At 43.3% G+C, this 19807-nt stretch overlaps 1 protein-coding gene across 1 annotated transcript; it reads left to right on the forward strand.

The window, feature by feature from the left end:
• Positions 1-576: 576 nt before the first annotated feature.
• LOC122760432 (vascular endothelial growth factor receptor 1-like) lies at positions 577-17337 on the forward strand. The gene is made up of 11 exons (XM_044015536.1): positions 577-1092; positions 3762-3858; positions 4763-4968; positions 7380-7510; positions 10713-10890; positions 10989-11125; positions 11324-11495; positions 11732-11849; positions 12566-12735; positions 12870-13017; positions 15691-17337. Exons 1-11 carry the CDS (start codon positions 1038-1040, stop codon positions 15710-15712), a joined length of 1434 nt encoding a protein of 477 aa, XP_043871471.1. The 5' UTR covers positions 577-1037; the 3' UTR covers positions 15713-17337.
• Positions 17338-19807: the final 2470 nt, after the last annotated feature.

The raw sequence follows: 19807 nt of genomic DNA on the forward strand, positions 1-19807 counted from the left end.
ACCTAGTGGCCGTTTCTATCATTGTATCTCCTGCAGGAAAGATGCGCCTTAATCCTTCCAAGTGTCACTAGAAGTGTGGTTTTATGTCTTTATATTAAATGTGTCAATGTAAGTTTCCAGTGCAGCAGCTCAAATATCAAATATTTCACCTTTATTTACATTTGTTGTAATTTTACACACATTAACTGTAAAGGACAAACAATAAGTGCACAGTTGTGACTACAGTGTTAAATGCTTAGCAGATAATTGGCACCGACAAACGCATGGTAACCTGTTTCCAGGTGATTAAGTCATTATTGACTTTGGCCGTGAAAAGTGTGTCGCGCTCCTCTTTCTGCACGAATGTTTATTTATTTTTAGAAGGCAGATTTCGGTCACACGTGTTTTGCCAAAATGTGAGGAACGTGACTGACAATTTGTTGACGAGAACACCACCCGTTCACCCGGTGCCTACGTGCCGATCGACCCGTGTACCAGTCCAGGGAGCACGCAAGATTGTGCTTTACGATTTACTCTAAGCGCATCATTCGTGTCATGTGGTCATACGGTGCGGTCTCTCATTCCGGCGCACTTGCCAAACACCGAATGAGGGCTTTTTCGCGCGTAAACGTTGTGAAAACTGGTTAAAAAGGGGAAATTATATGGATGTTACAGTGTATTTATTTCAACAGTAGCTCCCTGGTTGATGGGGAGAACTAAACGTGGGCTGCTGTTACGCGCTCTGGGTGTGTCGGCTGACGTAAGGGAAGTCCGCTATCCGGTGGCTGCACTGTGGGAACAGTATAAATCCGCGCCACTGTACCACTCAACGATGGGAAAAAGTTGCACTGGAGTTCAAGCGCGGTGTCCTGTTGCGTGATCTCCCGCAGTTTAAATCAGGAAACCAATCATCTCCACTCACTGAAACCTCGGCACAACAGCCTGGCGCGCTGTGTGCAGGCAGCTCTTTGCGGGGGAAAAAACAACCGCCAGGAATAAAAAAAAAGAATATTTTTTAATTTTGAAAACTACTCTCTGCCTCGGAGTCGCCGTACACCATGAAGTCTGCTCTCATCTGCCTGCTTTGTGGATTTTATGGTGTTTTAGCCAAAGGTGAGTAACGTGTTTCCTTCATGGTGCAGAGCGCACAGAGCACCTGCTGTCAACAGTTAAACCGCGTTTATCACGACTCACTGATTGTTATATATACAAAAAAGAAAACTGTAAAAGTATTTAGTTTCAACTTTGTAAACACAAGTGGGGAATGAAAGTGCTCGCGCGTGTTGCGACCTGTAGAAAAATGCCTTTTACGCACCACTTACGCACGGCTTTTGTCATGTGGAGCCTTTAAGTGGCTTCTTTTACATCTTGGCGTTTTTCCAAACTGCAGTCATGTACTTAAACGTCAGTCATTTCGTAAATATTTCTATCACGCTGTGGTGTGTGCGCGCGCGCGTCCATAAATTGCTTTGATTCGTCACGGTTGTCTTCGCGCGTCTGACACTTGTTCGCCCTGTAAACCAGCTGTTTGCGGCAAGTGCAGTGAGGGGGATTAGCGGTGAACGTGTTTGCAGAGCTGGACTCACACAGGGCGTTGTTTCCCGACAATGACGAGTTTGTCAAATTAAGGTTCTGATAATAATTAACTTGGCAACAGAAGCGGGTCACCTGGAGAAAACAGGAACCAGAAACCCAACACTGAGGCGCGTTGGTGCGCTCAACTCATCCACGTGCTGTGTAATTGGTCACTTATTAATGAAAAGCTGTTTTTTTCAGCCAAAGGAATTTCTACCGAGAATATCTGTGTCACTTCGTCAAATGTACCCACATTTGTTTCAACTGTATTTTTAAGTGGATTTATCACATAAAAAAAGACATTTAGACAACCAAATAATCTCTTGTTAATTATCTATATAACTATTTTCCTCCAAGTTATATAGTTAGATTTTTCCACTAACCCTCAACATCTGCCTACACTTTTCTTTTCAGAACTAATAAAATAAGATTTCATTATAATCAATATAACTGCTGTGCTTGTACACTAACCTTAAACAGTGCATCGGATTCAAATGCACACTGTTCACACACGCACACAGGATTAATGATTGTCATGCACAAATTCCATTAGTCAAAGCTTCATCACATTTACAGTTCTTGGTTTCTTCTAAAAATAAAAAAGGAAAGCATTATTAGAAAAAGCAAAAGTTATTACTGTTTTTTTTCCTGTCATTTCTTCAAACTGAGGATATTGTGTAAGCAGCACTGACTATAACCTTTGCATAAGTACTAGTTTTGACATATTGAAACATTGATACCAACAGTGTTGATGTTGCCAAACCAAATCTTTTAGTTTTTAACTTTAAACGATGATAAATCAATAGAAGGGATTTAATAATGAGAGATTGGAAAGAGAATGATTTAATTTGTTACACTCACTTTCGGTTTGATGAAGTCATTCGGCTTTATTTTTGGCAGCTTGGGAACCCCCAACAGAAAAATGAGAAAGCCCCAAATGGCCTTGAGGATCCCTCACTTCCCCTTATTTACTGTGCTGTGCTGTGATTGTGTGAGGATTCAAATCTGTCTTTGTGAGGACAGTTTGACCTTGTGAAGGTTAAGTAAGACTTGGTTTTAGGTTGAGGCTCAGGTTTGGTCAAGTCAGTTATTCGCATCCCTGGTCCTCACACCTGATTCAAATGGTCAGGTCGTCATGGAAACATCTGGGTAAACATCAAGACTGAGAAATACTGTGTTAAGACAGTGATCGCTGCAAAATTGAGTTATGTCCTCATAATGACAATAAAAATTCTTGATTCTTGATTTTAAGGGTGAGGGGGATGAATCCTACCGTGAGTTTCCTCACTAAACTTTGCTGCACAAGTGTGTGTGTGTGTGTTGCCTACACACACACTGTCAAATTCAAGGAAATGGAATAGGAAGTGCTAGTAGTGTGAGTAATGCTGGATCTGCTCAATGGGGCCTCCACTGGGAACAATGATGCCGACATTGAGTGGGAATAATAGACTTTAGTGATAAGTGCTTTATGAGTGATTTAACTGCTCACAAAGCAGTGGGGATGGTTTTTGTTTTGGAGACCGCTCACTGGCACGGTCAGTAACGAGCGGTCAGAGTGAAGGACAGACTTCCCTGAATGATGTTTCCGCTGCTGTTTGGAGGAAGGAAGGGTGGACAGCCATCTTTATCTCTCATTAATAAACCTCACCGTTGGAGTGGAGAGAAGTGCCTTGCTTTCGATAAACAACAGGGACGCGGCTGCTTACGCATTTCCACGCGAACCCCGTCAAGTGGCCTGAGCAGGAGAGGTGCAGTGAGGGTCACAGATGCCGTGTCCCGCATGCAGGACGTGCTGCCGAGTGGCTGGAAGTGACCGACCGAGGCAGCAGGTTCTTCAATCAGTTAAGAGTTGGGTTCAGTCCAGTTTGTAGTGGACAGAGTTTACAGGATCTGGTCAAAGTATTAATTAATTTGAAAGTGTTTTGTCGTCCAGGATTTCCTCTAAACACAAGTCACGTGTTGACTTTTGTTAAGGATTTGGCCTGAGACTGCAGCTACACACAAATGCAAAGATATAATATACAAACCACTCTAAAAAGCTGTAAAGTCTGCCTGAGGCCCTTTGTTACAACCTGACCTTGACGTGTGACCTCACAAGAGAAGGGCAAATAATGCAAATCAATCTTAACTTGACAAGAAACAAGCCTACTACTTCTACACATTCATACAATGCTCTCGCTCTCTCATCCTTTCTTCTCCGTCTGCAGATACAGAACAAAAGGGAAAGTACAACGTCCCCAACTTGGACGTGAAAACTCAACAGCTGATCGTGGACGCCAACCAAACGCTACTGCTCAGCTGCAGGTGAGCAACAATTATGGTGACCTTTGTTGTTGTCGATGTTTTTCTTCTGCCTCTCGTTGGCTGTACGTACACAAAAACATTAACATTGTTACATTGTGTAACATTGTTTGTGTCCCTGAAAACCGTGACAGCACAGTATAGAATCCACCTCTGACTCTTCATTGCAACTGTTTGCAGCCGCCTCGCTTTAGTAGCGCAGTGTCGCTGCTGCTGCTGCCACTTCCGTGCGCCCTTGACATAAAAAGAATCACTTCCTGTGAGCGACATGAGATCTAAACAAACTGCTACGCCGAGAAACGCAGAGAGCGAGTCGTGTGTGACACTGACAGACCTGTGTGAACTCATCTGACGATGGCTGGAATCTGATGGCCAAATATTTCAAGATATCCTTGATTTTTGGCAGTGTTGTAATGTACCAAAGTACAAAGACTTTGGTACTGAACCTAAGTACAAAATTCATTGAAACTCCACTACATTTCCTCTAACGCTCTTTGTCACTCGTTACTACCACATAAAATCAGAAGAAGAGTCGGTATAATGGTCTGTATTTATACGGAGCTGCTTTATGCTACAGTTTTCACACATTCACCCACTGCAACATGGGGTTAAGTGTCTTTGCTCAAGAACACACAGAGACGAGCAGAGCCCGGAATTGAACCCACCAACCTTCCATCCGAACTCCTCACTTTTTAAAAATACTTTTACTTCTAAAACTTAAGATATTTGATACTTAAGTACAGTAAATGTCATGTACTTAAATACTTTTACTTAAGTAATATTATAAAAAAGTGACTTTCTGGTAAGACGCGTGTACTTTTACTCAAGTATCACTTTAAGGTACTTTATACAAGACAAAAAAATGTGATTGTGATTTTTTTCCCCCTTCCTTTCACCTGCTGACCAGGGGTCGCTGGGAGCTGACGTGGGCGTACCCGTCAGGTGTGGCCAAGGACCAGGTGCAAGTGGAGGAGTCTCGCTGTGGGAGGACGAGCCAGCACTACTGCAGCCGTCTGACGGTCAGCAACAGCCAGGTCCAGAACACGGGCGCGTACCGCTGCAGATATCGCCACCGACCCCTGAAAGTGTCCTCGGTTTATGTATATGTCACAGGTAAGACACCCCCGCACACCCCGTCTTTCACTCGCACTCACTCACTCACTCACTCCTTCACCTTCATGTCATGCGTCTTGTTTTTAGCCCGCGGCTCAAACAGGATGCACTGGGTGCTAAATGCAGACCAATGCCAGCGAGACAATTATATCTAAACACAGTTTGTCTCAACAACACATCCTTCTGGATGACTCTGGCATGGTTTCACTGCCCTCCTCCCCCGCCTCTTTTTTCTCAGCACAGGCCAACATCACTGTTTGTCTATATATATATATAAATCCTTTTTTTACTTTCATTTACGTGCTACCTCGAGGCCAGGAATAGCCCAGCTGCTGAAAGACTCAGACTCGGGCAGAGTTTCCCAGGGCATCAGCCTTATCTGCTCTGCTCAGCCTTGCTTGAAGCATCCTGTGCTTGGGGGAGGAGGGGAACGGCTTGTAAGGGAGGGGTGTTGCTGGGAGGGGATGTCACTGTTTCTCTACAAGGTGGCGACGGGGAGGTATGTGGAAGTGTGTGTGTGAAGAGTCGAGAAGGATAGGATGAAGGCCGGGGGTATCCAGGGGCAGAGGAGGCACGATGTCTGCCTTGCCAGCTCCTCCCTGTCCTGGAGGGTGACGCGGTTCGGGGCCGGGCCGTGCAGGGGCGGCGGAACCGGGCCGATGGCCAGGGTCACAGGGCATGCTACTGTTTGGCCAACAGGACTCTTGGGGGCCATCAATCGCTCGGGTCGCCACGTCCATTAAGCAGCAGACTTGGCCCGCGGCTGTGCTCAAACGTTGCCTCCCTCCCTGAGTCCTCTATTAAAAATCAAAGCGAGCGGAGGAAGCCTTAAGTCTGCTAGTCCTTGGGGTACTTTTGTTCAAATGTTCAGATTTGCTTTCCTTGAATAACACCCTACGGTAACAAACAATACAGCGAGCAACACCCACACCTTTCAATGGCACAGGACTGCTACAGTCGTCGAGCGGGGAAGAGAAAACACAGAGAGGCCGTTTGATTACTTCTAAACACTTTGTGCGCTCATTGTTGACCGCAGGCCGTCATTTGCTGAATGGGTATTCAGTGAATGGGCGTGGAGGGCAGTGTGTGTGTGCGTGTGTTTGTTTTTGTGTGTTGTGCTGATTTGATACCCGGCGGGCCGCTGGTTTGTGTGTTTGCGCAGAGAAGCGAGTGATTGTTTGCGTTCCTCTTTGTTTGTGCATGAAATTAAAGGGTCACTTCACAGAAAGTGATTTTTTAAAAGAGCACATTTTCTCACCCCGTCCGGGGGGTTGTCGTGTTTCCTAACAATACAGCTTGATTTTTCGTACAAAAGACTCCGTAAATATTCTTCTCTCATTGTGAGCGAGAAGTGTTGATGCGGTCACTTTCTATTTTCATGGGCTCAAAGTAAATATCCTGCACCAGGTAGCTGAATGCTGAGGACTCAAATTTTCATACTCAAAAGCCACAACTTTGTACAACCTGGTTGGTGAAGGTTATTGGGCCTTTATGATGCCTGAAGGTAATACATGCAAACACCAATAATTAAAAAGAAAATCAGCATTTTTATGTACAACTCAAAGAAACTACTGAAAGATAAAAAAAAGTAAAGCACAGTCTATTTCACCCTTTCACACAGACGGCACTGATTTTATTAGTCGTTTGTCTGTATTTGTGCCTCCATTACAATCAAGGTGACATCTGTATCTTACAGCTTTAAGCTTGGATGACACACATACAGAGAGCACACGTCAGCAAGGCTGTTAAATCCTACATTTCTGTTTCACTCTTACAAGAGGAAATGAAACAGGACGCTGGGTCTGATCTGAGCTGTTTCATTGATCTCAGCACCTTTTACAGCAAGATATTAGACAATCGATAAGTCGACACCACGTATGCGCCGTCTCTCTTACCTCACACGTTCTCCCTAACCCTGCTGATAAATGAACAACTAAACATAAACTCCTTTTGCTGAAGTAAAATCACAGCAACACAACTTTCCTTTCAGGTGTGAAATGTGTGAATTATTCAGAGTTCCCTGGACTCTGGAATCTGATTTTATCATTAATTTAATTTCACTCATCCTCTGACAGAGGCTAAATAACAATAAGAATAAAAATAATAAGATAAAAAAAATCTATTTACATACATCATTATTGCAATAATTTTGCCAAAGGATCAATAGTTTATATCATTTTTAAAAAATAAACTACTTTATTATATCGCTTTATGATATCATATTGTATAAATGTAATATAACATGACATGACATTTGAAGATGATTCTTCAGTTTGATTAACTGAGAAAATGACGGTAAATATTAGACTCTAGAATGAATGGACTATTTCAACCGTGCATTATGTGATTGTGTGAAAGTCTTCTTCATGCTTCCAGTATCTGTGTGCCTGACCGCAGTGTTTGGGTTTCAGACAGCCAGCAGCCATTTGTGGAACATCCGGATATGAGCCCCGACGTCTTGTACCTGATGGAGAAGCAGCCGCTGGTCATTCCGTGCCGAGTCACTCACCCCAACGTCACCACCACACTGGTCAAGGTCAGTGTGAGTAAATATGAATCAAATGATGTTCTTTTAATTGCACACACACACACTGATCTCACCACAGAGACTTCATCATTAGTCATCTACTTTTCCTCCTTCCGTGATAGCGTTAAGTGGTGCGTACAATGCACTGTCCTCTACACCTCCCTCTCTCTCGCTCTCCATCCTTTGCCACATTGTTGTCATCTTGGCAGCCGCTGCACTGTGGCGTGTGTGTCCGTTTGTTTTTTGTCCGTGTGCGGATATGTGTGAAAGTGTGTGCGGATATGTTTGTGAGTGTTGGTGCTCGAGTGCTGAGTGAGTGGGAGCGAGAGCAGACGGTGTCACTAAGTGCATACAGGAGTATTTTGGATTGCCTGTGTAATCTAAACGTGAACGTATCCACGTCTGTAAAGTCCGTGTGGTCCGAAAAGGATGGCGTCCCGTCTGCTCTCATCACTTCCAGATATCCCTTTTCTCCATGGCTTTTTCCATCCAGTTCTGCCCACAGCAGCTCTGCCCTCACCACTGGAGCCAGGACGCGGGGTCTGGTTTGCCCGGTTGGCCCTGAGCCGAGGGCATTTCCTACCTCTCTTGTAGTAAGAATCCTGGCTGCCCACTTCCCCCCCAACTGATGCTTTAAACAGCTGGCGTGTCTGGTGGAGGAAGCAATGGTAGCTGCTGTTTGCCCCGACACATCAAAGTACAGTGTGTTCTCTTTAATCGTGATTATGATGCCTTGTGCGTCACAGTAGGAAGCTCATTGTGCTGGAACTACAATAGATGAGCTGTCAAGCCTCTGCCAGTCCAACTGAGAATTGTTAAGTAGGGGTTGATTTAAAATCTTGGTTTTTTTATTTCTGTATTACTAAATATGGTTTGACTTTTCTGAACCTGTGTGGTTCAGTGTTTAAAGTTCTTAGATCCTGCATCCTTCCGTTATCTACACACATGCTTCCCAAACTTACTATAATTGGCACCCACTTTTAAACCATCGTAACTCAAATCACAAAAGAAATCGTGACAAAAGCAGAGAGTTTAAGTTAAAGGTCGGGAAACCATCTGTGGATCTTGACCCCATGATCCATACCACTTACCCTGGAGTGAATCCAGCCACACAGATACGGGTGTAGGTGAACACACATGCTTTGTTTTTTTGTCGGAGAGGCGTTCCGTCCACACGGAGACAGCGTTTAAGGGACCTGAAACGGTATTTTTTGAAATGGCCTCCCAGGGTGGGAAAATCTCACAACGCCAGCCTTGTGTTTCCGTGTAGACGGCGAATACACAACTTAAGGAAAACGATGAGGTCATATTCCCAGCTCTCTCTTGCGCTGTCATTCATTGTCTTGTGTTTGGAGATTGTTTGACAGTAAAGTAGTGTTTAATCATCCTTCAATCCCAAAACAAATGACTCATATGAATTTTAAGTGGAAGTGCAAGACCCAGGTGAACACACTCCTTTCTTCTTCTGCTTGATTTTTCTTTTCAGCAAACCTTACTTTTCACAATGCTGAAATGCTTCCCTCGCTGTTGAGTTTGCATGAGTAACCAAACCTGAAGAAAAGCCGTGTATATCTGCACAAACATGCAGACTCAACACAAAAAGGCCCAGGCATTTGAAGCAAGAACATTCCCGTGCACCACCCAAATGTATCTTTCTAAGACCATGTCTTCCTGTTAAATGTCCAGGTCTTTCTTACTGCTAGTTTGCACCACATTGTGTCACTGGAGTGGCTTGGATGGTCTCCAGATCCAAGACCATGGTCCTAACCTGGAAAAGGGTTATGGGAATGAGATCCTGCCCCATGTGGAGGAGTTCAAGTATCTCAAGGTTCTTATTCATGAGTGAGGGAAAAATGGAGCTGGCGATAAACAGGTGAATCACTGCATATGAGGCGACTCTAGCATCTGGTTAGGATGCCTCCTGGACGCCTCCCTGGTGTGGTTGGAGGTCTCCAGGGAAGATCCAGGACTTGCTGGAGAGACCTCTCTCGGTTGACCTGGGAACGCCTCGGGAAAAGCTGGATGAAGTGGCCAGGGAGAGGGAAGTTTGTGCTTCTCGGATGTTTGTACGCCAATATCACTGAATCATCTTATGGTAAAGTTGCATTATCAACCCTTAAATGCACAGGAAAACCTAAAGTGGTTGTCAAGCTTATACAAAATGTTGGAGACCCTCATAGACCTCGTTGTTGGCCACTCTAGAAACATGGCAGACTGTGTGGAAGAGGACCTCCTCCTCCTGATGTAGATATTCCTGAAAACTAAAAATGAAAACCCAAACTGTGAATATTATGTCACATCTCTGCTGGTAGATCATTCTAAATTCAAGTCTAAATATAGACGTCAAACAGGTCTGGGTGAACAGCACTACAGACATATTTTTTTTAGTGTGTTTCTTCCTTCTCACAAAGGTGATTACTCTAAATATAGCTTCCCTCCTCTTCCCTCATCTCCAGTCTGGAACAGGAATCCACTCACTGTCACAGTCCCTGGAGTGTTTTTTCCTGGAAGGATTTTGCACTTTGCTTGGATCTTTGACTTGACCCTTCATGGCAGGAACAATACCCATGAGGCCTTGCTCTCGTTGTGAAAGTGAGCAGCAGATCCCGGAGGCGCGGCTTGATGGCTTGACATGGGGTTTCAGTCAAATTGTCTATATCCTGGAGCAACAGGATGCAAGGAGAGAGACTGGAGGGCGCGTTTTCTCACATCCTCACTCCCCTTGACTCATTAACTCCTCCCGATGTTTCCCCAAAGCTGCGACGCCTCCACCTTTGCCTCGTCTCTATGTCGGGGTAGAGGGTTGGCGTGAGAAGGGGCGGAGAGGGCACAGAGTTTGGGATGAAAGCAGAGTGGGAGGCAATGATTTCAGAGCGCTGATTCTGAAGGAGGCGCTCAAAGGAGTCAGAATATCAGAGGTGATGTGGGAGTTTGTGTGTGATGTGTGATGGGAGTGTCTTTTTTGTTGTTTCGTGAGTGCGTTTGTGAAGCGGCCGTCTACCTGGTCCCATGAGAGTGGGTGGGAAGTTTCCACCGTGTCACAGTCACATTTCCTCAAGGCGTCTTCCAAGAAAACAACAAGGCTGCACAATGTAATGCGTCCATAGCTATAAAACTGTATCATAAAACAAACACTGTGGGAATATAAACAGTTCCCTTGCATGCTCCTTTGACTTTAGATATTATGCACTAATAATGCATTTCCCTTCTCCCACAGTTTCTCCCACAGCTCCACAACCCGAGCTTGAAACCAGACCAGATGAACATCATCTGGAACAGCAAGCAGGGCTTCACCATCCGAAGTCCCACCTTCTATTACATCGGCCTCTTCTTCTGCCAGACCGTCATCGGCGACGTCACATACAAGTCGCGAAATTACTTTGTGCACAGGCCAGGTGAGCACACCCTCTGCCGCAGCACATACATAGTCCCGTTCAAACAACTCCAACTCTTCTCTGACCTCTATTTTTGTTTGGTTCCGTCTTTCCGTCAGTGAGTAACATCATGGAGGTTTATCTGAACGGCAGTGGACGTGTGCAGGCCCTGAAGGGGAAGAGTCTGGTCCTGAACTGCACCGCCACCGGGGAGTTGAACACCAGAGTGACCATCAACTGGGATTATCCTGGAAAGGTCAGTCAGTGGAGACCAGAGAAGTGTGATGGTGCAGTAAAGCTGTGTCAGAAAGTGTCTTTGAGAAACAACAACATGACTATGTTGTCACTGGAGAAATTCAGTCAGAGGATGAATCACAGTGGTTTGGAAGTTCAAACTCTATCAGGTTTCCTCACACAGATGACAACATGATTCTTCCTCTCGCTTCCTCTTCAGGTTAACAACGACGCGTTCATCATCAGGAGGCTTGTGAAGCACAGAACGCACATGGAGTTCTACAGTATCCTGACCATCCCGAAACTTCAGCGGACAAACCAGGGTGTTTACACGTGCCGTGTCAGCAGCGGCGAAAACGCCAAACAAAAGGAAGTCACGGTGACCGTTTACGGTGAGTCTCTTTCTCCTTAAAAAAAGAAAAAGTCCCCTGACACGTTTAACCACCAACATGCACACATCACTCATCATTTATGTAAATGGTTAAAGCAAGTTTCATTCTGATGTCGGCTTGTGATAAAGACACTGAGTCACTGTCATGGGAGGACAGAAAAATCTACCTCCAAGAATTTATAAAATTCCCTCTTTGTTACATAATGTCACAGGACGTGTTTTTCATTTTCATTTTAGACCGTCCGTTTATCCGTCTGAAGCCCAGAAATGAGTCTGTGCTGGAGGTTCAAGCCGGACAGAAATCTTACAGAATCTCTCCCAAATTAAAAGCTTTTCCTGCCCCGAAGGTCATCTGGTAAGAAATCAGAAACGTCTAAGTTCACACCTCATCCTCATGTTTGAGATCAGCGTTTCCTCTTCACTTTTCCTCTCTCCCTTTTTCCCTCCCTGTTGTTAATGACTAAACAAAGGCGTGTTTGCAGCTCCATTTGAATCACTGACTCTCCCTGCACCAAGTACACGTGAAAGGCCCGATAATCCAGACAATCACTGCTCATCATGTTAAACATCAATTTGCTATTAACTCTGCATTTGTTATCATTCAGAATTGGTTTGGCTCTGAAAGTGGGATTCCTTCCTTTCCCGTTTAAATCATTTAAACATCCTAGTTTTATTTTGGATTTAAATTATTCCACAAAAACCAACTCACTCCAGTTCTTGACACTTGGAAAAAACGCTGTTATAACTTTGTATCTCCTTCTCAACAATCCTTTTTGCTTTTCTTTTTGCTTTTGGCACGATGCTTTCTCAAGTGACAGCTCTCAAACCCTGACTGAAGATTTTATACTGTATGTAAATTGGGAGTTTTGAGCATTATAACGTTAAGCACATTGTTGCACAGCAATGGTTTGCGCGACGGCTCAATAAAAAGGTCACTTCTTAAGGGCGCTAGTCATTTTGACCCTGGTAGTCAAATAATGCAAGTATCCAAAATAAAAGTAGTTTGAAAAAGCTGCGTTCAAAATTCTCTGCTACGTAAATCGTTGCTCAGAGTTTGTATTTTTCTGGCAGGCTGAAGGACGGCATGGTGGCTGCAGAGCAATGCTCCCGATACCACATGGATGGGAATTCCCTGGTGATCCGGGACGTCGCAGAGGAGGATGCCGGGAAGTACACGGTCCTGGCGAAAATCCAGGAATACGGACTTTACCAGAACCTCACGCTCACACTCGTCGTCAACGGTGAGAATCGAGAAACAATCCAAATCTAAAAAAAAAAAAAAAAAGCTACAGTAAGCTCTGACGGTGTCCTAAATGTTGTATCTGTGTGTGTGTTTGTGTTTGTGTGTGTGTGTGTGCACTTTCGTGTGTGACAGTGAGTCCTCAGATAGGAGAGAAAAAGGTTTCATTGCAGGACCCGGGTTCTGTGCCACGGGGGAGCAGACGAGCCCTGCACTGCACGTCCCACGGAGTCCCTCCTCCACACGTCCAGTGGCTCTGGCATCCTTGTCCATCTAAAGGCCGGTAAGAAGATCAGCAACAAACTGAAATACTATGCAGTAATGAGCAGTACATTTATCAGAGTTTAATTAGGGAACAATTAGTTCTAATCACCTTTGAGACCCCCAAAAAATAACTTGAACACGTGACTGAGGGAGCATTTGTGTGTATACACCAGCAGTGCCGTGACGGGCGGATATTTATTTATTTTGTCAACTGTTCTTCTTTGTGTTTTTAGTCAAACTCCAACCTCTTTTGCACTCGTCTAACTTTACTAGCACAACATCGCTGTTGCCTCCAACTGTCTTGGCCTGAAACAAAGTCCCTTCACACGTGTGCAGTGCAGTGATGTCCCTGGGTGACACGAGCTCTAAAGGCTTAAACGTCCAAACGCAGAGGTCATATTTAAAAGCTACGCACTACAGTTTTATTTGAAGTGTAACATAAAATCGTGAATTCACTTTAAATCATTCAGTAAACTGCAAACAATATTAGATATCTTTATGTATTTGAACTAAAAAAAAAAGGTTAAAAATAATCTTTAATGACAGAAACACACAATGGTTTTTTTTTCTCCTCTGTTAATTGTGTGTGAGATTTCTTTTTGCAAAACCCAGACATGTTTTGTCTATTTCAGCATGTGTTCAGACAGCGTTTCCTTCTTGTAACCAGAACAGATGCCTTTGGGGGCCTTTCATGTCGCGGGAATGTGTGAAAAAAATGTGTGTGTGTGTTTATTTGTGCATGTGCAAACCCCCCACAACGCGTGTGCGTTTCATGGTGTCTCCGTTTTTGTACGTTTGCTTATTTGTTCAACTCTCTCTCTCTTTCTCTCTCTGTACGTTTGTTCTACTACTATCCTTTTCCATAGGTTTCTTGTACATGTACATACAAATGTGTGTGTCATTGTGTGTGTGTGTGTGTGTGTGTGTGTGCCTGCCTGATACATTCACAGACACAGTACACAGTGTATCTCAGACTTGAAAGGGCAGAGAGAGAAAAAACACACACACTTCAATCGAGGACCAGTTTCGTGCACTCAGTCACGATTTGTTGGTTTTCCAAATCAAACACTATGATTTAATGAATTTCCTGTGGAGGACATAGGGTGAGAGGCCTGTTTATTATTGTGATTGCTCACTGCATCCTGTAATGCCTTTTCTCATATGTGACACACACTCTGTACTGTGTATATAAAGTTCCATGCACAGCCCAGTGATGCACCGCACACACACAAGAGTGTGTGACACTTGGCAGAAACATTGATTGGGCTGATCTTGGAGGTTACACACGTATTGTGTTGCTTCTGACCAAGTCAGAGAGGTTAAGTGTTACCTGAGAGAACCGCGGCAGCCGCCCTTTACTCTATTCCCCCTCTGAGATGCGCTGACATCATCAGTGTACTTGATCCTTGACCCCGACACTCTGACATGGCGCCGTGCCGAGATGCCTCCACGGTGGTTTCATCTGTTTTTCCGCCTGGATACAGTTGTCATGTACAGTGTATTGATCCTGCGGAAATGTTAGCCCTTCACTTATAACATCTGCCACAATTTATTCAGATTTTATGACAAATTTTACATCCATTTGCACCTGTTTATGATCAGTTGAACTAAAGTTATTTGTCTCTCAAATCTCAAGTTAAGTCTGTCTAAGTGTTGAACTTTACATCACAGTCCAGTATCAATATAAATTACTGGACATATTATGATATAACCATCTTATTTCAATAAGTAATCACCAAGCAATAACCTGTTACATAATGCAAAATGCACTTGCGACAAAGCAGATTTCAACTTAATAGTGTTTTACATTTCAAACTTTTTTGAACCCCCAAAAATGTCATTTTATAACTACTTTGTTTCATAAATGTACTCCCAAAACTGACACACATCTGTGTTTAATATTTGTTCTCACTCACTAGTTTCAAACATAAGCGATCCTCGTATATATTCCTATTTCTTCTCTTCATTTAAAGAAAGAGTTTTATTCACCACACCACAAAAACATATCTCTAGCGTTTTAGAATTTATTAAAAAACTGACTGGTGGATTCCAGATATGCAACTTTATTTATTATTCTAATTGCGTTTTGCTAAAGCCTCTAGAAATTCTCAAAATGAAGCGTTTGCCTGGTTTTTTTAACACGTTATTACTATAATATTGTCCACCTGACACCACACTTTTACCAATGTTATCATCGAGCTGAAAACCTTGGAAATAAGGATAATATTACCTATTGTGACCGAGCTTAATTATAAAATGTTACCATTTATTAATTACACACACACACAACAGTGTATACATACTATTACACATAAATCTCAACAGACATGGAATGTGTGTGAAACACATAAGCAGATTACATTCTGGCCTGATGGTAAAGCTTGACTGCTCAGTCCCTGTGTTTAATGTTTAAGAGATGGTTTATTTGTTGCATTAATTCAAAATCTATATCTTTAACTGGGGAACGGATAATTAGATTCTTCAATTATTGGCTGTGCACACTTACATTAGCCACTTAATAAATGTTTATTCACTGGGGGACGTGAAGTAAAGTCTTCCCCGTCAGACTTATGGTCCTTTTCTTTTTTTTCTTTCTTTTTTTTTTATTTATTTTTTTTAACAAATCTCTGTTCTGGTTCTGCTTCAAATGTCTTAAGTGTGGATCCTCACTTAGGCCCCTTGTTCTTTGCAGCCCGGCTGCACCACAAGCCTGACGCCGTGCCAGAGGAGGAGGCCCAGTGACTGGGCACCAGGCTGGGCCCGGCTGATGGGGGGCCCTCACGCCTGGGTCCTGGGTCCATTCCTGGGTCTGGCCCTGGGAACCGCAGCGCTCTTATCTGGCCCAAGCAGGAGGCGCACTGGGCTTCCTGTGCAAAAATCAGAGCGCTTTTCCTCTCGTTGTTTGGCTTCCTCTCCGATGCGAGACGCTTCCCAGCAGCGTGATTGTCCCTTCGTCTTCAAACGTGGCACAGACCACTTCCTCAAGAGCTTGATCTATTCTTGAGAGCCCCTAACCCCCCACCACCACCATCACTCCCCTTCCCCCCATCTCTGCTGCCCCCACACACATACCTTACCTAACCCCTCCCTCGCCACCACAACCCAGCGTTTTCTCTCCCTATCCCAGAAGAACAACTGCCCACCCATCAGCTCCCAAACCTGGAGCTCACCTCCCCTCTCCACAAACTCCAGCCAGAACTCTCAGTGACATCACCGGTGATCCTATAAGCCACCCATGGTCCTGTGCTTGTTAATCTGCTGTAGAAAGTGAGGAACGTTGAACACTGCTGAGCAGTGACGACATGGGGACACAGGAAGAATATATAAGTCACATCACGAAGGATATAAGGACTGCTTTACTCTTATTATTTATTTATTGTCTTCATTCCCCGACTTTCATTCCTCCCCTCGCTCCCAGTCATCATGTAGTTGTTTATGCTTTCTTTTTTTTATATATATAACATTACACAGACATTTTGAGCCAGAAGAAGTGCAATCCTATCCATCTGTCCATCCATCCATCCATCCATCCATCCACCAGCCACATTTCTGGAGCTGCTTTGCTTGTTTTTTGTGTCCTAGAGTGGTACTATAATGGGTGCATGAACCATGCCATGTCTCAAGCCCACGATCTGATTCTGACATCCACCAAAGCTGTGAGTTTCTGTTCCGATTTTTTTTTTTTTAGCCACTGGTAGAAGGTCACCGTGTGCTCACCGTTGGATGGGCAAAACAAGAGAGAGGACAAAGCTTTGTGTTGATCACTATGGGATGCCCACAGTTCTCTATTAAAAAAAAAAGAAAAAAAAAGAGAAAAGACTGAAGGTCTAAAGCAGACAACCTACCATGTAGGACGTCTCACCGACCAGAGACTATGACTGCCCGCTGTCGTGTTATGTCACCCTGTGTTGTCCAGCGTCCACAGCAAAATGTCTTCCGTTTGTGTGTCCGTGTGGTAACAGTCCTGTCGTCTTTGTATCAAGTAAAAAATATAAATGTACTGTACGTGTGATACTACAACCTATTTTAATAGAACGAGTGGATCCTGTTTCCTGTTTAAGTACATTTATTTTCTCTGTGTGTGCGTGCGTGTGTGTGTGTGTGTGTGTCCTATTCTACGGGTGTCTCCCAATGTGACTCATTCCTTTGTATACAGATGTTTTATGAGTAATATATGAATCTAATATTTAATAATTTTATACAACTAACTTACATATGATGAATGACAATATTTGCCAACTTTGTATGAATCTGTTAAGACGTTGTTATATCAGTTGTCTGTGGGATTTTCTTTTTGATTTTTTTTTTCATTTCATTAAACTTTGCTTATGTTTGTGTACTGGTTGACGCCGCGCTGTGGTTATTTTTGGGGCCAAGACAGGAACACAGAGGGACAGGTTTCATTTTAGGCAGCTGAAGCGAGAACAGGACAGGAAGAGAAGGCAGGAGATGGCCGCCACTGATACACAACCTGCAACAGTTCATTCACAGCTGCTCACCCTGTCACCAGGCACACACTGTGTGAACGTGTGTGTGTGAAAGTGTGTGTGTATACGTGTTCATTTTCTGTGTTTAACCCTGTTTATTTCCAAACATCCATGAACTAATCACATCTCTATGTGTGTCTCTTTGTTTGAAAATGGTTTTTCCTGGGAAGCATGGGAGTTTCCCTCTCTCTCTCGCTGTGTGTATGTGTGTGATTTAATACCAAAAAAAAGTATGTTTTTGTGCATTTGTGTAGCAATTTGTGTGTATGTGAGTGTCAGACTTCATGCACAGGGTGGGCCGCACATTATCTAGATTCCAAGAGGAAGGGCAATCAAGCGAGCACAGAGGAGGAACCAAGCTCAGGGAGGTGCTCGGGTAAGACAGACAGCAAATGATGACGGCAAGGAAACGAGCAGAGAGGGACAGTAACTCATTCATAAACACGCAGAGGATCATTCACAAAGAGGAACACAGCTTAATCCCCTAAGTGCTCACACGGCACAGATGTGTGCCGCAGGTGCACCCTTGGTAAATTGCCATAGGAATAGTTGTGTGTGTTTATAGGTCACATATTCAGACTTTAAAAAATGCGGTTTCTTTCGTTGTTGAGTCAAAGTTATGATTCATTTAATATCGCATTTTCAGTAGTGATGTAAAATAGCAGTAATTGTGCAGAAGTCACAAAATAGAGCGTTTTTTCTTTTGTTTCTGTTCATAAAAATGAGCCGAGTGAACTTAAACTGTGACGTAGTTGGTGAAACAAAACAACAACTTCAGATTGCCTATAGGTTGTGCTGAAAAACAAGCATATAAGACACTATATTAAACTTTCTTATAGCCTCTGTATATATTGTAGGTTTTAAAATAGTGATGGAAAAAAGCAAGGTGGATTAATGTCCAAAAATAAAGCTTCCTTATATGATAACAATGTTTACATAGACAGACACATACTACATTCATACTTAAACGGAGTGCGGTGTAAAAGTCTCAGGGCACGACCAGCTTTGCTGTTTTTATATATGTTAAATGATCTCATCAGTGGAATGATGTGACTGAAAGTTTTAGTCTTTTTTAACAAACTGTCAATGAGTTTGACTCATATTCATGTCTTGAATAAACCTGGTGTAAATGATCTTTTTCACATTATATTGTTATTTCTCAACATGAAATAACATTAATTAAGGGAAGCTCACACCAAATACTTTCCGACTTCACCTGCATGCGTTCCAAAAAAAGGGATTGAGAAGAAATAATTATGCTGCATTTATAGAACAACAACTCCAATCAATTGAAAGACTTTTGCACAGTGCTGCGTACAGACTACTCTTTACATCATGATGATGTTCAAAATACATTATCTTAGCTTCCTGAAGACTAAGTCTTATCGGGCACTCACTGAAGTACTTGGAAATTATTTGCAGGATTGGATTATTGGAAGATTTAGAAGATACCATATAGATATGGTTACTGTCAGGAATATACAAGAAAATCCTGGTCATTGGGGACCCCTGTCCTGCATGTTTGAGACGTTTCTCTGCTCCAACACATGTGATTGATTCATCACCTTATCATCATTAGTTTTTGAGATATAACCATAGATATTTTGATGTTTGCAGAAGTTAACAAATATAGTTATTTGCCTGGTAACGTGTTTTAAACTAACTACTACTACTAATTCTGCCACAGTCAGCTGTTGTTGTAATGCCTACAATTAGAATCTTATTTTATGTAAGTATTGACATTAGGATAGAATACAGTATACAATTTGAACATATTGTATGACCCTCATGTGGAGGATAAAGTGGTAGAAATGGAAGATATCATGTGTGTGTGTTCAAAAACGATTTATTTATTTACTTAGAGTTCTCATCCTCAGGCCCCAGTGTAGTCTGTGCAAAAAATAACCCACAAAGCGTCTTGTGTAAGCCGCGGTTCCCACAGCTCCACTCGTGTGTAATCTATTGATTTGGATTTGTGCGAGTCATTGACAGGGACAGGAACTCCAGTCCTGGAAAAGTGGGATGATTTGTTAAGAATGGAAGGAAGCTGATCCACAGGATGACAGAGACCACCTCTGCTTCCTCTATTGATGAACAATCCCAGCATTACATAGCACTCCAAAGAGCCACCATTGTCACGCTGCAGAACGGGGGGTGGAGGATGTGATGCCGTTGATAAAAATGGTGTGGTGATGATGATGGGGCTTATGTAAATGAAGATATCATCCAGCAGCAAGCAGATTATTCCTGGACTTCTAGTCTTCCTCCTGACAAACACAGCTGTGAAAATAAATACACAAACACACCTGGAGTCAGTGTAAA

The sequence above is a fragment of the Solea senegalensis genome, unplaced genomic scaffold, assembly GCF_019176455.1.
Source record: "Solea senegalensis isolate Sse05_10M unplaced genomic scaffold, IFAPA_SoseM_1 scf7180000013600, whole genome shotgun sequence".
Classification (NCBI taxonomy): domain Eukaryota; kingdom Metazoa; phylum Chordata; class Actinopteri; order Pleuronectiformes; family Soleidae; genus Solea; species Solea senegalensis.

Coding starts and splice junctions, on each gene's coding strand:
- LOC122760432 (XM_044015536.1), top strand. CDS start 1,038: ATGAAGTCTGCTCTCATCTGCCTGCTTTGTGGATTTTATGGTGTTTTA. Junction 1,093..3,761: donor TTATGGTGTTTTAGCCAAAG/GTGAGTAACGTG, acceptor CTCCGTCTGCAG/ATACAGAACAAAAGGGAAAG. Junction 7,511..10,712: donor CCACACTGGTCAAGGTCAGT/GTGAGTAAATAT, acceptor CTTCTCCCACAG/TTTCTCCCACAGCTCCACAA.